The sequence below is a fragment of the Crinia signifera genome, chromosome 7, assembly GCF_055691185.1.
Source record: "Crinia signifera chromosome 7, ASM5569118v1, whole genome shotgun sequence".
In the NCBI taxonomy this organism is placed as follows: domain Eukaryota; kingdom Metazoa; phylum Chordata; class Amphibia; order Anura; family Myobatrachidae; genus Crinia; species Crinia signifera.
The window spans coordinates 130,166,619-130,186,380 of record NC_139223.1 but is presented as its reverse complement, the minus strand read 5'-3'; the positions used below and the strand labels follow the sequence as shown (position 1 = coordinate 130,186,380).

The window sequence follows — 19,762 nt, the reverse complement described above, 5'->3', positions numbered from 1 at the left end:
TCTCTGGAGCCAGGTGCATATGGGGATGGTTTGTTCTCTATTTGAGCATAAAAACAACTGACTGACACCTTACTTTCAAGAAATCCAGCATATAGACTGGTTGCCTCATACTGAAGGGAAGGCCAGTGATGTCACAGAAACTTACATTATTGTATATAACTCTTTTTTTGTACCTGTACCAGCACCCATAAATGCACAGACAGTTGCAAAATAAATCATTGGGTGTGAAAGACGGCCATTCTTTGCATATTTTCCCGATGATTTGCTGTTCTTTTTTTCAGCCTATCTAATTTGTTTGCCACAAAAAGAATCTAAAATTTTGCCAGAAAGCAAACAGGTTTCAGTTAAACCTGTGTGTTCCCACTTGAAAAAGCTGGAGGCAGGAGAAACAAAATCCCTGATAAACCGTGGCACATGTCGGCTTATCATGGCTCATTAAATAGCCCTGCAGCGAGACAATTATCCCGATCATAGATCGGGGTAACTGAATACCGGCCACAGTCATAAAGAGGTGAGAGGAGTATCAGTTGTCTATAGAGAGGGCATTTTAGCATGACAATGGATGATGTCAATTGTATATCATATTTAAACATTTTTATTTTGAATTTTAGTGGTTAAAAAATGAAAGTAAAGTTTAAGTAAAGCAAGAATACGTGACATGGCAAATAATGAAAAGCTTTTAGTTTTTTCCTTTTGTGTCGTAAGTGGTATTAACTACCCATTGCACTTTCTGAAAACCACTACTTGTGTGATTGTGGCAGTACAAACTGTCTCAAGATAGGATAGTAATAATGGTAGTAGTGGTAGTAGTGATGGTGTAGTTGTCTCTATAAGCTGCATCTCTCTTACTATTCTCACACAGACTGGCCTATCGGGACACAACAGATAAATTACTATTATTTGTTTAATATTTATTGAACAATGTAAAACAGACTCGTGGCCTCTGGGCTTCATGTGGCCACCAATGCTTACCTTTATGGCCCACATGTCCTTTTGTAAAAGCAATTGAATGCTGCTTGAGCCAGCTGCTGCAGAAGTAGCTTAGCACTGATTGGGCAGCATTCACTATTCTACACATGCGTATAAGATAGTGTTTGTAGAGATGGGGAAATTACCACAGGGGGAGCTGCTATGCATGCCTAGCTGCCTTTGCAGTTCCGACTTCACCCGCATCCCAGGTTCTAAGAAGAAGGTAAATTGGAAGGTGGTTAGCATGGGGGGTTGGAGGCTGAATAGACGCAAGGCACAAGGGGCATGTGGCTGTAGGGACAGAGGGAGCTGGAAGGGACACATGTTCCATATTACAAAGAAACCACCATATAGGAATGCCTTACCTATATGGTGGTTTCTCTCAAACATGGAACACGTGTCCCTTCAGGCACCTGCCAACTGTGTCCCATCATTCAAATTAAAATCACATGTGTTTGACATCCCATCCAATGCGTGGTCCTGTGCCCATCAGTTCGGGAGGATGAACAAGATCAATCTTATGTGCAGTCGTAGGGTGCACATCGTGGGTGCTTTTAACACCCACAATGTATTGCATCTGATTTCCCTTGAACCTCCTCGGCAGCTCCCCGGGAGTTCTTTTACACATGATTTATTGCATGCGATATATCGCATGTAAAAATGGCACATTAAGTGCTGAATCGGATGCCAGCACTCCTGGGGAGCTGCCAGGAAGTTCAAGGGAAATCTCGTCTAACTTGTGCCTCAGACAAGTCGAACCAGTGTATGGGGGCCTTAAACCAAACGGATGAGGAAAAGGGACAAGCGTTAGAGACAGATTATAGTATGTCACCTGCAGTTGACTTTTTGATAGTAAAATTCTTAAGCCATGAACACACTAAACAATAAGTGTAACCGGTGACCTTGTTAGTGACAGGACCCATCAGGGTTCTGGCATCAGAAAGTTGAGCGAAGGCCATGATGAACAATCCTCTATTGTCTTGCATGTAGCACACATTGTCAGCAACACTGTGAGTACACACTGTATTTTATCATTCCGACCATCAGAATCTTGCAAAATCGTTTAAAATGTCGTGCAGTGTATACCCAGCTTTTGATTATGCTCACAATTTCTTTTCCAGTTACAAAACCATCATTTACATTGTTGGAGGGGAAAAAATACATGATCAGTGCTGATACAGACCACACTGTGCTAGAAGCACTACAGCAGACAGCTACACCCCAGGCAGGGAAGAGGAACTGCATGGGTTTTCAAAGATGGCAAGTGCTAGAATGAACACTATGAACTACATATAAATATGTGCCAAATGAACCTAATACAATAATATACTAAAATCAAAAGGACCTAATAAATTCAATGCCAAACTTTTAATTAAAACAAAAAAAGGTTATCACCAAACATACTGTTTGATTTATTCTGCTTTAGGAGAGCTTTTTTACAGGGAAATGTTTTACACTTTGTAAACAACCTCACAAAACAAATAAATGACTGGCTACTATTGTTTCAATGCAGAATTGTAGCTTCAAGCGGTTTGTGTTTATGGTTGTTGTACTGCTGTTTTGGACATTACCCTGGGAATTTCTCATAATCGTTTGTACACTGTATTCCTCCTTGGAGCCGGGCACTCAGTTCTCTAAATAAATAGTAAATCCTGAGAGAATGGAATTACTGTAGAATTTAATTCACCAATGTAATTACTATTGCTCGCTTGAAATTACCTCACTTAATCCATGAATGTATTATGAATGAAGCAGGGAACCGCCTGCAAATCTGTGTAACCATGTCTGGACCTGAAACTCTCAACCAGTGGCAAAACTTGTGGGTGGTGGGCCCAGGTGCAAATATATAATTTGGGTCCCCCTCCTCCAACCCAACGCAAGTTCACAATATGCAACACGGGAGTGGGTGACAGGGAGAGGCAGAGGGTGACAGGGAGAGGCAGAGTGGTCGAAAGGAAGAGTGTGAGAGGGGCAGCAGTGGTCCCCTTATTCCTCAGGGGCCCTGGAGCACTGCACCTGCTGCTATTTCTTTCGCACAACTACATTGAGTACTGAATTAGGCCCAGTGTCTGTTATTCCTTTAAGACTTGTATTTTGGGCTGGTTGTGTCTGGTGGTCCTATGAGACTTGAGTTGTTGACTTGATTTGTCTGGTGGTCCTATAAGAATTGTGTTACTGGGTGACTGCCTCATGGTGTCAGGAAATTTCTGTTACTGGTACACTGTTTTTGGAGGTCCAATGAAATTTGAATAACTGTCAGTGTCTGAGGGCCCAATGAAACTTTTGGCTGGCTATGTCAGGTGCTTCTGTAACTCTTGTGTTACTGACTGGCTGTGTCTAGATTAGGGTAGGGATGGCCATCGGTGCCTTTGCCATCGATGGTTGCCATTGATGGCAAAAGTGCACATGGCCATCTATAGTGTAAAACTATGCAATGGATGACCATCGATAGTTTTACATATCAATGGTCATCTATTTTGTGTGAGTGATCAAAATACATGGGCGGGGCTTTGTGGGTGTCGGGGGGCGGAGATATGTTACGTATCCCCACAATTTGAAAAAAAATACAGCAAAACATTGGTTTTGCTGTGCTATCGATGTAGGGAAACCATCTGGTTCTCCCCCATCGATGACAAAAGTATTCAACATCGGCCATAAACCATCAATGATTTTGATTCAGCGATGGTCAATGGCCATCCCTAGATCAGGGTTGCCTACCTGACCCTCTCCTTCAGGGAGAAAATGCTCTGTTCCTGGACTTATGTGGTGAAAGGCCATTACCTAGCTCCCCACAGGTGCTGGCAATCATACATTACCAGGGAAGCCCAGGAGCAGAGCTTTTTCTCCCTGAAGGAGAGGGTCAGGTAGGCAACCTTGGTCTAGATATCAGGTGCATGTTGCTGGCTGGATGTGTCTGGTGGTACCATAAGACTTGTGTCACATGACATGCTAAGGTCGACGGGGTTGGAAGGTCGACACAAGCATTAGATTGACAATGGGTAGATGAACATGAGTTTTCACGTGTTTTGTCTCTGACATGTGCCAACAGGCAGTATTTCATGCCCTACCATCCACTACAGTGTGTTGGGAGAATAAAATAGTGTGCCGAGCACAGGGAGCCATGCAAGGGGACGCGGTACACTGTGACTGTGTCTATGTTGACTGTCGACATTTGGAACGAAAACATTTGAAAAACTCATGTTGACCTTTCAACTGCTGACCTTCCCATTGTTAACCTAATGCTTGTCGACCTACGCCATGTCTACATTCAGTGGTCGACCCAATGCATGTCAGCCTAATATGACTTAACCCAGTGGTAGCCAACCCTAGCCCTCGAGAGCTACCAACAGTTCACATTTTCCAGACAACCTAGCTGCTGCACAGCTGCACTCATTAATCACTGACACACTTTAAAAGATCCACAGATGGAGCTAATTAGCTCACTTGTGATTCTGTGAGGAGACCTGCAAAACATGCACTGTTGGTAGCTCTCTAGGCAGTGGCGGAACTACCGAGGGTGCAGGGGGTGCGGCTGCTATGGGGCCCGGCGGCCCGATGGACAGCTAGCACTCCTCCACTGTGCTAAGATATTTTATTATTCTTTGAGCCGCGACTGCCGCAACTGCCTGTGTGAAGCTGCTAGCTGGAGGGAAACAAGAAGCTGAGCGGGGGGCGGGACACGAGTCCGGAAGAAACTGTGTGTGGGAGAGATTGTCTGCTGCGCTGCTGCCTACTGCCTAGCTCTGGCACACTGACGCAGGCAGTGGGGACTGACAGTTCGGGGCGGCAGAGGGAGGAATCCTGCCTGGCAGTGAAGTATGGTGGTCAGTGGCTGTGTTTAGAGACGCACAGCCGCTCACCACATCCACCACCTCCCCTAGCCTCACGCTGCCGCTGATACACTCCCTACCGTTTACACCCTCTGCGGTCCCCGGCAAAACTCCCCGTGCCCCCCACCAGTGAAACAAACTTATAGTGATAGCGCAGCAGCATTTGAAATCTGCCGCTGTCCGTGAACTAATCACTGCTCACAGATCAGCAGGCTGATTGGCTGCTGATCCGTGAGCTGTGATGTACTTCAGGAGAGCGGCAAATTCAAAATGCCGCAGCGCTGCTTAAGGCTAGAGCAGACAGTACTAGGGGGGAGTAGCAGCGCCCCCCCCCCCATACCCAACAGTACGGCGACAGTGCGCAGATCTCTTATACTCCAGCACCTGTGATGCAGAGAGGAGCAGCGTGGGACAGAATAAGAAAGTATATTGATAAGTTTGTAATTGTCGCGTAATGTGTATTGGGATTTGCGGTGCATTGCGTAATGTGTAATGGACCTTGTGGTGTGTCGCGTAATGTGTATTGGGCTTTGCGGTGCGTCGCATAATGTGTAATGGGCCTTGCGGTGTGTCGGGTAATGTGTATTGGGCTTTGTGGTGTGTCGCGTAATGGTCTTTGCGGTGTGTGGCGTAATGTGTATTGGGCTTTGTGGTGCGTCGCGTAATGTGTAATGGGCCTTGCGGTGTGTCGCTTAATGTGTATTGGGCTTTGTGGTGTGTCGCGTAATGGGCTTTGCGGTGTGTGGCGTAATGTGTATTGGGCTTTGCGTTGTATCGCTTAATGTGTAATGGGCTTTGCGGTGTGTCGCGTAATGTGTATTGGGCTTTGCGGTGTGACGCGTAATGTGTATTGGGCTTTGCGGTGTGATGCGTAATCTGTAATGGGCCTTGTGGTGTGTCGCGTAATGTTTATTGGGCTTTGCGGTGCGTCGCATAATGTGTAATGGGCCTTGCGGTGTGTCGGGTAATGTGTATTGGGCTTTGTGGTGTGTCGTGTAATGGGCTTTGTGGTGCGTCGCGTAATGTGTAATGGGCCTTGCGGTGTGTCGCTTAATGTGTATTGGGCTTTGTGGTGTGTCGCGTAATGGGCTTTGCGGTGTGTGGCGTAATGTGTATTGGGCTTTGCGTTGTATCGCTTAATGTGTAATGGGCTTTGCGGTGTGTCGCGTAATGTGTATTGGGCTTTGCGGTGTGACGCGTAATGTGTATTGGGCTTTGCGGTGTGATGCGTAATGTGTAATGGGCCTTGCGGTGTGTCGCGTAATGTGTATTGGGCTTTGCGGTGTGTCGCGTAATGGGCTTTGCGGTGTGTGGCGTAATGTGTATTGAGCTTTGCGTTGTATCGCTTAATGTGTAATGGGCTTTGCGGTGTGTCGCGTAATGTGTATTGGGCTTTGCGGTGTGGCACGTAATGTGTATTGGGCTTTGCGGCTTGACGCGTAATGTGTATTGGGCATTGCGGTGTGTCGCATAATGTGTATTGGGCTTTGCGGTGTGTCGCATAATGTGTATTGGGCTTTGCGGTGTGGTGCGGAATGTGTATTGGGCTTTGCGGTGTGACGCGTAATGTGTATTGGGCTTTGCGGTGTGATGCGTAATGTGTAATGGGCCTTGTGGTGTGTCGCGTAATGTTTATTGGGCTTTGCGGTGCGTCGCATAATGTGTAATGGGCCTTGCGGTGTGTCGGGTAATGTGTATTGGGCTTTGTGGTGTGTCGTGTAATGGGCTTTGTGGTGCGTCGCATAATGTGTAATGGGCCTTGCGGTGTGTCGCTTAATGTGTATTGGGCTTTGTGGTGTGTCGCGTAATGGGCTTTGCGGTGTGTGGCGTAATGTGTATTGGGCTTTGCGTTGTATCGCTTAATGTGTAATGGGCTTTGCGGTGTGTCGCGTAATGTGCATTGGGCTTTGCGGTGTGATGCGTAATGTGTATTGGGCTTTGCGGTGTGATGCGTAATGTGTAATGGGCCTTGCGGTGTGTCGCTTAATGTGTATTGGGCTTTGCGGTGTGACGCGTAATGTGTATTGGGCTTTGCGGTGTGATGCGTAATGTGTAATGGGCCTAGCGGTGTGTCGCGTAATGTGTATTGGGCTTTGCGGTGTGTCGCGTAATGTGCTTTGCGGTGTGTGGCGTAATGTGTATTGAGCTTTGCGTTGTATCGCTTAATGTGTAATGGGCTTTGCGGTGTGTCGCATAATGTGTATTGGGCTTTGCGGTGTGTCGCATAATGTGTATTGGGCTTTGCGGTGTGGCGCGGAATGTGTATTGGGCTTTGCGGTGTGACGCGTAATGTGTATTGGGCTTTGCGGTGTGATGCGTAATGTTTAATGGGCCTTGTGGTGTGTCGCGTAATGTTTATTGGGCTTTGCGGTGCGTCACATAATGTGTAATGGGCCTTGCGGTGTGTCGGGTAATGTGTATTGGGCTTTGTGGTGTGTCGTGTAATGGGCTTTGTGGTGCGTCGCGTAATGTGTAATGGGCCTTGCGGTGTGTCGCTTAATGTGTATTGGGCTTTGTGGAGTGTCGTGTAATGGGCTTTGCGGTGTGTGGCGTAATGTGTATTGGGCTTTGCGTTGTATCGCTTAATGTGTAATGGGCTTTGCGGTGTGTCGCGTAATGTGTATTGGGCTTTGCGGTGTGACGTGTAATGTGTATTGGGCTTTGCGGTGTGATGCGTAATGTGTAATGGGCCTTGCGGTGTGTCGCGTAATGTGTATTGGGCTTTGCGGTGTGATGCGTAATGTGTAATGGGCCTTGCGGTGTGACGCGTAATGTGTATTGGGCTTTGCGGTGTGTCGCGTAATGGGCTTTGCTGTGTGTGGCGTAATGTGTATTGAGCTTTGCGTTGTATCGCTTAATGTGTAATGGGCTTTGCGGTGTGTCGCGTAATGTGTATTGGGCTTTGCGGTGTGGCGCGTAATGTGTATTGGGCTTAGCGGCTTGACGCGTAATGTGTATTGGGCATTGCGGTGTGTCGCATAATGTGTATTGGGCTTTGCGGTGTGTCGCATAATGTGTATTGGGCTTTGCGGTGTGGCGCGGAATGTGTATTGGGCTTTGCGGTGTGACGCGTAATGTGTATTGGGCATTGCGGTGTGTCGCTTAATGTGTATTGGGCTTTGCCGTGTCGCTTAATGTGTATTGGGCTTTGCGGTGTGTCGCATAATGTGTATTGGGCTTTGCGGTGTGTCGCATAATGTGTATTGGGCTTTGCGGTGTGTCGCATAATGTGTATTGGGCTTTGCGGTGTGTCGCATAATGTGTATTGGGCTTTGGGGTGGGTCGTGCAATGTGTAATGGGCTTTGTGGTGTGTCGCATAATGTGTATTGGGCTTTGCGGTGTGTCGCATAATGTGTATTGGGCTTTAGGGTGGGTCGCATAATGTGTAATGGGCTTTGCGGTGGGTCGTGTAATGTTTAATGGCATTGCGGTGTGTCACATAATGTGTGAGGGGCATTACCCTTTGAGGCGAGGCCACACACCTTCTTATATAATGTGTGCATTCTTTATTTTTAAAGTATGTATTGGAGGGGCACATTGTTACTGTTTCGACTAATGATGGTCACAAACGGTGTGTTTTAGTAGAGACCGGAGTTAGGGGGGGCCCCATTATAAATTTTGCTATGGGGTCCACAAAGTTCTAGTTACGCCTCTGTCTCGAGGACTAGGGTTGGCTACCCCAGACTTAACCCAATGACCCTAACTAGCTGTGTCTGAAGTTCCCATGACACCTGTGAAACAGCCAGTACTGTATATTGTTACTGCGAGAAGTTGCGCAAGAAAATCTTTACTATTGCAGCAAAATAGTAAATCTGCCCAATAGCTGCTTCTGGGCAGAGTGGGCACAATAAAGACACAACCCAGTAAACATGTACGAACAATAATTGGTATTTGGTAAAAGGCAGATTCGGCAGTGATAAAAATATTAACATAACAGAGACAATGACGACGGCTTGATATCGGATACACACCATGGGGGTTATTCTAGTTCACTCTTTCTGACAAAATCCTTCTTAGATGGACAAAACCATGTGCACTGCAGGGGGACAGATGTAAAATGTGCAGAGAGAATTAGATTTGGATGAGTTATTTTGTTTCTGTGCAGGGCAAATACTGGCTGCCTTATTTTTACACTGCACTATAGATCTCACTTTGAAGTAAAACCCCACCCAAATCGAATTCTCTCTGCACAAGTAACATCTGCCCCACCTGCAGTGCACATGGTTTTGTCCATCTAAGAAGGATTTTGTCAGAAAGAGTGAACTAGAATAACCCCCCAGATCTTGATTAGGGAAGGAAAGCAAAAAACTATTTGCTCATGTGACAGGAATAGCGATGAGAGGACCGAAGATCAACACATTTGTGTTGGTTTAAGCATTTATATAACAATCTGGTGCCTAAACATGGATAATTTAATATATATGCTAATCGCTGAGTTTGATATATTGGTGCAAATTAGTACTTCATCCTTTGTGCATATTAACAAGTCCCTGTTATTAGAGTGTCAGTAAGAATCAAGGCAGGGACATGAGAGTGCAGGGATATATTATGCTCGGCACTCCTGCTTAATGCGGATCTGTAGTGTGAATAAATTGAGATCCAGATCTGTGAGGTGAATAGTAATAAGGGTCGACAAAGCCATCTCTAACCGGGGACACATAAAATCTCAGCTTACAGGAAGGCTGAAAGGATAGGTGCCTCCTTCAGAGGTGAAAGAGGGGCAAAAAACGGTACTTGTTTCCTAGCACGGTGCCCCCGATTTTGATCGTATACAATTGCATCACATCACATCACATGCAATATAGCGGCATGCGATTCGATTTTTAATTGTACAAGCACCCTGATGGGTGCTTACAATGTTAAATGCACCCCCATTGTCAACGCCACCTCCACTATCAACGCCAACCCGAAGCGTGGCGTGCAATGCTATGCGATATTTCATTGTACAAGCACTCCTGTTAATTTAACGGGAATATCAGGTAAGATAAGTACTGTACCACACTTTGGGCCTTATTCGAGTTCACTCTTTCAGACAAAATCCTTCTTAGATGGAAAAAACCATGTGCACTGCAGGGGGGCAGATGTAACTTGTGCAGATCTAATTAGATTTGGGTGGGGTTTTACTTCAAAGTGAGATCTATATTGCAGTGTTAAAATAAAGCAGCCAGTATTTACCCTGCAAAGAATCACCAAGAAATCACCAAATCTATTTCTATCTGTACATGTTACATCTGCCCCCCTGCAGTGCACATGGTTTTGTCCATCTAAGAAGGATTTTGTCAGAAAGAGTGAACTCGAATAAGGCCCTTTGTTTGCTTACTGCTCTGTACTGCCATGGACATTATTAACGCACCCTAAGTACTGTCTGTACACCACTTTTGTATACTTACGGCTCTCTACCGCCATGGACATTATTAACACTATCCTCTTGTCTTGCAGGATGACTTTCTCTTTAGTGTTTCCATTTTAAGTGGAATCTTGTGCTCCCTGCTAGCAGCTGTGAAATTCATGTTGGGCAAAGTGCTGACAAGTCGAGCGCTGATCACCGATGGTGAGTAGCAGAAGGGGGGGTTTAGTGTCTCTATATGTCTTCTTCCCAAGGATTGTACTAGTTCCATTTAGTGGACAAAATAATCAGTTTGGTTACATGGAATATCTTACAAGCCCATTAACTCTGAATGAATTTATTACTTTCCGCATACAAATTAGCTCCAGACTATCCCATTCAAATTTAGACTTCTCGCTGACTTACTGATATAGACCCCTCTGGGTGCCGGATGACGCTCCGACAGTCTGGTTCTGACGTTCAGATAACGACATCGGAATACCGACTGTTAAATGCGCGACAGTCGGGACCCCTACTGACAGGGGCTATTCTGCCTTGGGGTCCACGACCCCCATAGAGGGAGAATAGAACCTGTGCTCGCCCCCTGTGAAAGTATTGGCAGATTGGATTCCGATATCGGTATACTGACCGTCGGAATCCTGACTGTCGGAGTGCCATACTACACCCGACACCCCCCCCCCCCTTAGATGTATTTCCACTAAGGGGCCTGTTTTTTCAATGTATCAACAGGTCCTTTACCCCAGCAGTATACTGTTCAATATACTCTATTTTTATATTCGATATTGATTATATAAGCAAAATTGAATTGAAATGGAACGCTTTCGATTTGATCCCAATACGCGGCCCAACGGTTTTGAAATCGCATAGAAAAATAGATTATAGGCTATATCTATATATATATTATATAAATATAGTCTAAATTGAATGTGTACATGGCACCATGCTTTTTGATCCTGATTCGATCGAATAGAAAGTATAGCGCACCGTGTGTACACCCCTTGGACTGAGGTTTTATCTTGTTGCTTTTCATGGCGATAAAATCACAGTAACACACTGTAACAAAAAAAAAAATCACACTGAGAGATCCTGGATAGGCACGGTAAATTATCATTTTCCACTCTGCCGTGATAGTATTGCAGAAGTGTTCATGCATTTATTAAAGTAAATAATTATATTATTTTATTATTTTTATATTATTTTAGTTATATTATTTTATTTATATCATTATATATAACAATTCGACAAGTGTGTATGCACTTGCCAATGCTGGCACCCCACCAGGTATATCGATTAGTGTGTATGGGCCTAAAAGCTTAATAAACCCTATAAGGCATGAGGCAGCTAACGATATCTTTAACGATTTCCATTGAACTCCCTAAAACTACAGAATGGGCGATATAGAGCTTCCACACCAAATAATTTCAAAAGATAAGGACAAGTTTGCTTTACCATTAATAATGTTGTTTTATGAAAAATGTATCTTTATCTTCATCGTTCATACACACTGAGCTATGTGTAAATAGTCATAAACAACATAGGCTAAATTGGACTGCCTGTACAGATGAGAAAGGAGGTAGATAACAAGTTACAACCCCGGGAGTGCGCATTGTTATCGTTCATAGACACTGAACAATATGAATGATCATTTTGTTACCATTATCGCATAGGCCCTTATTTTGGTGCGGGCGGCCGTGCGAGTCAACCAGAATAACCTCAACAGTGTATACGAGGCTTTAAGGCCCCCATACACTAGGGCGACTTGTCCTTAGGACAAGTCGCCCCCGACTTCCCCCTGAGCTTCCCCGGCTGCTCCCCGGGGGAGCTTGATTAGATTGGCACTTGATGTGCCATTTTTTACATGTGATAAATCGTCTCGATTTATCACATGTAAAAAACCCGGGGAGCAGGGGGGGGGGGGGCTACAGAGGTGGGAGCAGGGGGGCTGGGGACGCTGCGGGGGACACGTCTGTGTTCCCCGCTGCTGGGGACGCTGCGGGGGACAGCGTTTGTGCGGCGAGGCGGTAGAGGGAGCAGGGGGGGCTGGGGACGCTGCGGGGGACACGTCTGTGTCCCCCGCTGCTAGGGACGCTGCGGGGGACAGCGTCTGTGCGGCGAGGCGGTAGAGGGAGCAGGGGGGGCTGGGGACGCTGCGGGGGACACGTCTGTGTCCCCCGCTGCTGGGGACGCTGCGGGGGACAGCGTCTGTGCGGCGAGGCGGTAGAGGGAGCAGGGGGGGCTGGGGACGCTGCGGGGGACACAGGCGGCATAGAGCCGGGCAGGGGGAGCCGGCCGGGAGCTGTCAGTAATGAATAAAAAAAAAAAGCCCATACAATGAATGGGCAGCCTGTGATTGGCTGCTGAGCGCTCTCTCAGCCAATTGCTGACTGGCTGAGAGAGCGCTCAGCCAATCACAGGCCGCCCATTCATTGTATGGGCTTTTTTTTTAAATTCATTACTGACAGCTCCCGGCCGGCTCCCCCTGCCCGGCTCTATGCCGCCTGTGTCCCCCGCAGCGTCCCCAGCCCCCCCTGCTCCCTCCACCGCCGCGCCGCCCCACTAGGTCCCAAGTCGGGTGGTCGGACGTGCAGCAGGTCCGACCACCCGACGCAGATCCGATGCGCACGGGACCGCGCATCGGATCTGAGGGGACATCAAAACTAGCCGATTTTGGTCCGATTTCGGCCAGATCTGACTGATCTGGCTGAAATCTGACCAAAATCGGCTAGTGTATGGGGGCCTTTAGAGTGCTATGTACATTGTCAATTTCAATTGCATGCATACTGTCATTTACAGTATTAATGCTGTTTGTGGCTAATAATGGCAGGGGCAGGTCTTCTGATAACAGCTGTCCCTAGAGAATGAAGGACTTCTGAGTTTGAGGAGTTTACTCCGATAAGTTTGCTATCTGGAACTTGGTGCATACTGGCACATTGCAACCCCATAGCATTGTGCATTGACTACAGTGTTGGCAGAGGCGTAGCTAGGGTGACACCTGCGGAGCTCATGCTCCGGGCGCCAAAGGTTTGCAGGGTGCCCCCCTGCTGTGTCCTGTGCGGAGTGCCAGCCAGGGAGAGCATAGAGTGGGGATTGTGTGAAAACCAGACTGCTGGACCGGACCAGCTGTGTCTATCTCCCTCCCCCATAGCTGCAGCTGCTGCCGGACTGAGATCTGCTCCCAGACTAGTGCTGCCTTCTGCTGCAGCTACTGGACTGCGAGAGCAGCCACTGGCTGCAGGTAGATGGACACAGCTGGTCCAGTCAGGCGGTCTGTTCTTCACCCAATCGCCATGGAGTGAGTCATCGCTGCTCACTCCGTACATCGGCCGCCCGCCCGTCTGTCCGACCTCGGCTCTCTGGGGGGTTGAACTGGAGCTGCCAACAGGCTGGACAGTGAGGGGGTCAGGTATAGGAGCTACAGTATATATAGAGTGTATTTTATATATTTATTTGTGAGGGCGGCCTCCATTAATGTTTTATATTAACATATATTTTGGTTCCTTGCACTCCAAATCTTCAATCTTTGTGTGTTTGTGTATATATGGGGGGGGGGGGTGGGGGGGGCGCCGTGACATGAGCTTGCTCCGGGTGCCATGGCTGCACCCTACGACACTGAGTGTTGGCAGGCCACAGTGTTTAGGCATACAAGAACTGTGGTGAATCACATAAAATGGCAGTTTCTGAGCTTCGACTCCACTTTGAATTAGCACATTCCGCCTCCACTATTTACATCACTATCTCCATGTACACAGCAAACCTCCTGAAATAACTCAAGGAGGGACAACATGCTGGCGAAACACATTTCTTGTCAAATAACTAGTTCACCACAGGTAACAACAATCATAAATTAAGAGGGAATTGCAAGAACAGAGCATTTTGTCCCTTATGAAATGGGTCAATGTTAGGAGGCTTGAGACAGATAGAACTAATAGAAATCTTGTTGTTATCAGGGTAAATCATGGCTACTTGCTGCGTCTTGTTAAACACTGTGCTCATGTACTGAGAAAGTAAATAGTATAATTTTTTCTTTTATAGATACTCTGGCTGACAATGGGCGGGATGCAGTAACATCCACCACCCCACTTCGCCCCCCTCCACCGGCTACAGCAGCGATACTACTCGCATATGCTCTAACATATGCAATTAGCATTGGAAAGGGCAGCTCTTTCGGTAAGAGCTGCCCCTTGTGAAGCAGCCGGCGGAGGGTGAGCGGGTCCCCACCGGCTCCTCCTACCCGGCTGCTGCTGCGAGGCTAGCTCCGCCTCCTCCTCCCTGCACCTGGAAGGGGATGTACAGTGCAGGGAGGAGGAGATCACTGACACAGGTGAGGGGGGGGGGGGGGGTCGGTGGGGGTTCATACAGGGCGGTGGTGGGCCGCGGTAAGAAGCCCATAGGCTTCTATGGGGTATCGCCAGCTTTTGACATAATTACCCATAATTGTGGTAATGATACTGGTGCAAAGTGTGCAGCTGGTGGTACAAACTCTTTGTCAGAACCGGGGTTCCTTGTGTTCCCGGCTGTGACCGTGGTGGACCAGTGGAGGGCGCTGGGTAGCAGGACGAAGGAGGTTTGAGGTAGTCGGAACTCATGCACGGTGGATCGAGGAAGATGACCTGCTGGGGGGACAGAGGATTGGCTGAGACCTAAAGCAGAGGCGCGGGGTCTAAGCCGACAATGGTATTCACCAGGGACCCCCGCAAGGGGATATGGACTTAGCTGCAACTGCCGACCAGGTCGCGGCCCTCTGCCCAGGTTCCTCTGTGGCTTTTGCAGTGTTAGATACTCTGGGGTCTCTAGAGCAATGATGTTGAGGGTTACTTAAACCATCGATGGTGACCGATGGCACTGAATGCTTGACAGCAACACGGAGGGTACGGAGGGATGCATATAACAGACAGTTCACAGTATAGGGGACTGAGTACCACGGGATGCGGCCTGAGAGCCGGAGAAGACACGAGGGTGAACACAGGGAGTACTGGAGATCGCTGGGGAATACTTGAGGATCACTGGAGATCGCTGGAGCGGCCTGGAAGCCGACACTGGGGATCACTGGGGCGGCCTGGGAGCCGAGGTTGTAGTTTGCAGCCTGGGAGCTGCGAGGCGGCCTGGGAGCCGGGGTTGTAGTTGGCAGCCTGGGAGCTGCGGGATGGCCTGGGAGCCGGTGATGACGACCTGGGAGTCGTTGGTCTATGATGTCGATAACCAGGAGAGAATGTCGGAGTCTCTGGAGGCACTTTGGAGAACAGTTGACACAGGATGTCGACAACAGACGATAATGTGACAATACTGGGATGCAGCAACTGATGGACGTCAGGGATGACACAGGTGTTAGTCAGGGATAGACGGCAGAAGCTGAGTATCGACTGTGAGGTAGACAGTGCCTGTCGACAGATCAGGAGTGTGATGGTAAAAAGTCACTGATGGGTTTGAAGGTAGTTTGGCCTGGGAGCCAAGGGGTCTAGCCTAGGAGCTAGTGGGGATTTGCTAGCCAGTGCCAGCGGTATCCTCTGCGGGGGATAACTTGCTCACTCAACCGCAGTGATGGAATTAGCAGGAGTCTCTGGAGATGAACGGAACCAGGTAAGTAGCAGCAGGACACTAGGAGAAGGTATCGCTGGAGACTGGATAGCCAGGAGCCTTGGAATTCTCTGTCTCTGGGGTAACCACACAGGAAGCAGAAAGAACATTTGTTCAAGGCAAGGAGGACTCTGGGAAGCTGGCTTATATTCCTCCAGGTGATTGCTTGATTGTCTGCAGCTTGCAGCAGCAGACAGAACCAGGAAGTATGCCTTGAGTTACCTGGGACCATGTGACTGGTGCTGAACTCAGGGAGCTTCACAGGAGTTCTAATCACTGAAAATGCAGAGCAGCTGCAACAGCAGCAGCTAGGAAACAAACAGGCATAGAAACCTCAGGAAATAACTGTGAACCAAGTCAGGTTCATGACACTCTTAAGGGGATGCCATATTTGAGCGTACCTGCATACTTGCACCACTGGTTAATGGATTTCTGGAATTCCGTTCCGTTAACCAGATATGATTCAGATGAACTGTATTTGGGTAATTTAGGACTCGTACATATGATGATGAAAGAGTTAAGAGTTCAGGTGCAGAAACTTTGCCTGCAGAACGAGTACCCTCTAGCCAGATGCAATTATAAGCAGGGATAGACGCTGTTCCCTCTCCAGCCAGCAGATGCTCCACCACAACTAATATAATTTGTGCTCAGCCACAGCTACGAGCTCACACTTTGATAATGGATGGGGAACAAGCGCAAACCACATAGGAATAGCTGAAGCTGTTATGCTAGGCAGACAGGAATTATTTCTAGCTGAAATAAAAGCAGTTTGTGTGCTGAGGGCCATGAGATTCCCTTCTGGACATAATGCAACATATTACACAGGATTATTTAATCCTACCATTTATACTTATGCCTGGTACAGAAAATGTACAAGGCTCTTCATGTAACAAAAGTGATTTGTACAGTTGATGTATTTTAACATTGTTATTAATGCATGCTACATGCTCTCATCTATAGCTAGGAGTAAATCCAGGTGGGAGCAAAACCATGTCAGATTGTAGGAGGGAAATGTAAAATGTGCAGGCAGAGTGAGAGACAGGAGTTGGTGCATCCTGGCTCAGCTATATATTTCTGTATTAACCCCTTGAGTGGTGGGATTTGCTGGGGCAGGACAAACCTACCAGGGCAGGTTTGTCCTGCCCCAGCAATATACTCACCATGCAAGGGCAGCAACCAGTCACGACCCCCCCTCCTATCGCTCCCCCCCTGTACCTAACCTCCGCCCTTTTGCGATATTATGCCAGAGCTCCCCGCCACCGTTCACACCGCAGCAGTGACCAGGTGGCAGGCCACGATCGGGGTGGTTCGGGCAGCTCGGAGGGACTCGGGAACCCAAACGCTCCCGATTCCCTTCCGAGCCACCCCGAACCTCCCCAAGTGGGGCCTGTCACCTGGTCACTGATGAATTGCGAATGGTTTACGATCGCCAGAGCGCGGTGGTGAGCGGGGGAGCAACGGGGGGGGGGGGGGCAATGAGAGGGTGCAGCTAGATTTGGTGTGCCAGTGGTGCACAGCTGGAGGCACCACTGGGCAACACCTAGCTACTGGTGGTATGCCCGGAAATTTTCCGGGACAGCTTGCTGCAGCAGCAAAGCTGAGCCTGGAAAATTTCCGGCCATACCACCGAAGTGGTTGAATCCGCCCAGAATCAGTGCCTGACATACCATTAGCCTGCAGCCTAGGCAGAGGCAGATATTCCAAAAGGCAACATAGGCACCTGCCTAGGACCAGCAGGTCCATAGGATCCCCATAAAGATATCTTGGCCTTCCAAAATGTTCCGAGAGGAGCATTGCATGATTAACACGTGACCTTATGACATCACATGTACCTGCCCACACTCCCAAAGTCCCTTTGATGCTCTTAGGATACAAAATGTTAAAATGTTAAGTAAAGCGGGCAGGCAGTTTAGTGTGACTGGTATTAAGCCTACTTCCAAAAGACCTAGAGCCTGATTCAGATTAGACGCAATACGATGTTTACGCAGCTGAGCATTTATCTGTAAACTGTGTACGCGCCTAGGTACTCTATCGATGCCGGCTGCAATCAGCATCAAAAATATAGTGCTATGGATGGTTGGAGGGAGGAGGGCCCCAAACTAATATCTTGCCTAGGGCCCCATGAGGTCTAAATCAGCCGCTGAGCCTAGGGTGTCGGGATTGGTGTGATGCCACTGAGGTGGCAGCTGAAGAATAAAATGGAGGCATAGGCAATGTTGAGTGGAACTACCTGCAGTTCTCATATAAAAGATTTATCAAAGTTTGCAGCAAGATACAAAGTACCAACCAACCAATTACAGTTATGAGCTGACTGGTGGGTACTTTACCTCTCTACTTCATCTACAGTATCTCTGCAACCTTTGATAATTCTCCTCACATGTAACTTACGGCTAAACCCAGCGGCAGCTGCAGTCTGTGGGTTGCAGCTCCGACCTTATAAGGGTGTACCCAGCCATACTTGCCTACTGTCCTGGAATGTCTGGGATATTCCCGAATCTCTCTTGGCTCCCACAGATGCGCAAAACAGTGGGCGAGTCTTCCCAAGAACGGAGTATTCCATCACCATACTGGCACATAGCAACCCCATGGCATTGTGCATTGACTACAGTAAACCACATAAAATGGCAGTTTTCCCACAACATTGATATTGGATCTACCCTCGATTTTGGAGTAAAGACGCCATACCATGAAGAAAAATTCAAAGCGGAAAACTCAGACAAAAAGTAAAATGTAACAAAAATAAATTGGCACCAAATATGTTTCTTGCGTAGATAGATACAGGATTTGTGCATATGTGTATGCTAGCCTAGGGCTTCAGAAAGCCTTAATCAAGCTGCAGCCCAGTCCGAGTTCTGTGTAACAATGATATCTGTGGACTGTATCAGGGGCCGGGTGCCCCCCCCCCCCCCCCCCCCCGAATCAACCACTGGACTTCATTGACTTCTCCTATGTTTATTGCTATTTGAAGACCAGTAATTTCCAATATGCAAGGGCGTAACTACCATAGGTGCAAGGGGTGCAGCTGCTATGGGGCCCAGAGCTGAAGGGGGCCCATATCTTTGCTGTGTAAGTAATATGTTTTACATACATTTATCACCATCAGTTGCTAAATAGGGGGCCCTTACAAACTTTTGCTATGGGGCCTACAGTTATCTAGGTACGCCACTGCCAATATGAGTCCTACTGCAGCTGCATTGTGTTGAGTGGTTTTACTCAACAGTGACACTTTTGGAATATAATAACTTGATTTTGTTTAGATTTTTTAAATTATTTTACAGTGGAACTACCCATTAAATTAAACCCTTTCAGTGCCAAAAGGGCAGTGCCCATGCATACCACGGAGCCATCTTCATAATTATTTGGGAAATTACAATTGCTAACTCTAATTAAATATTGATATGCAATAAAGAATACGAATGCAGTACAGAGAGCTTATAACTTCCGATGGTACATTTTATAGTTTACGTCTGCCTGAAATATACAGGCAGAATACATAACAAGAGAAACATTGCTGTGTCATTGTCTCTACTTACAGAACAAGACTGGCTGTTGCTTCCAGCATACTAATGCATGTAAAATATGCAGCACGTAAAGAAGGGAGTTCTGGGGATTTCTGAAACCATTGAGTCTAATTTCGCTAAGCACTTACATTGCATGGGGAGTAGGAAGTCATTTATTCATACCTTGGGGCCAGCATTACCAACCGCAAGTAAATTAACTGATAGAAAACTGAAGAAAATGTACACCTGTCAGAAATTAAAAAAGAAAGTTTTTATATAACAATAATGTGTCAGTAAACAATACATGCAGTCAGTAAACCTAAATATTTGAAAGGGTTGACAGCAGTGCAAGTTTGGGAGGTACAGATTAGTTTTGTGTGAGGGTTTGTTCAGAAGCAAATCACAGATCATGAACTGTGTTCATAATTAGTCTTAAATTAGGCCAAGCATTCTTATTTAATGTACACATTTTTGTCCGGATTAATGTTAGGATAATGTGAAGGTTCTCATTTAGAATAAACGTTTGCAGCACGGACTGTGT

At 47.3% G+C, this 19,762-nt stretch overlaps 1 protein-coding gene across 1 annotated transcript in view; it reads left to right on the top strand.

The window, feature by feature from the left end:
* TMEM163 (transmembrane protein 163) overlaps window positions 1-19,762 on the top strand; it is a 206,080-nt gene that overhangs the window by 174,873 nt on the left and 11,445 nt on the right. The window contains exon 6 of the mRNA XM_083153815.1: window positions 10,240-10,351. Coding sequence (XP_083009941.1) covers window positions 10,240-10,351 — 112 coding nt within the window. The remainder of the gene's footprint in view (window positions 1-10,239; window positions 10,352-19,762) is intronic.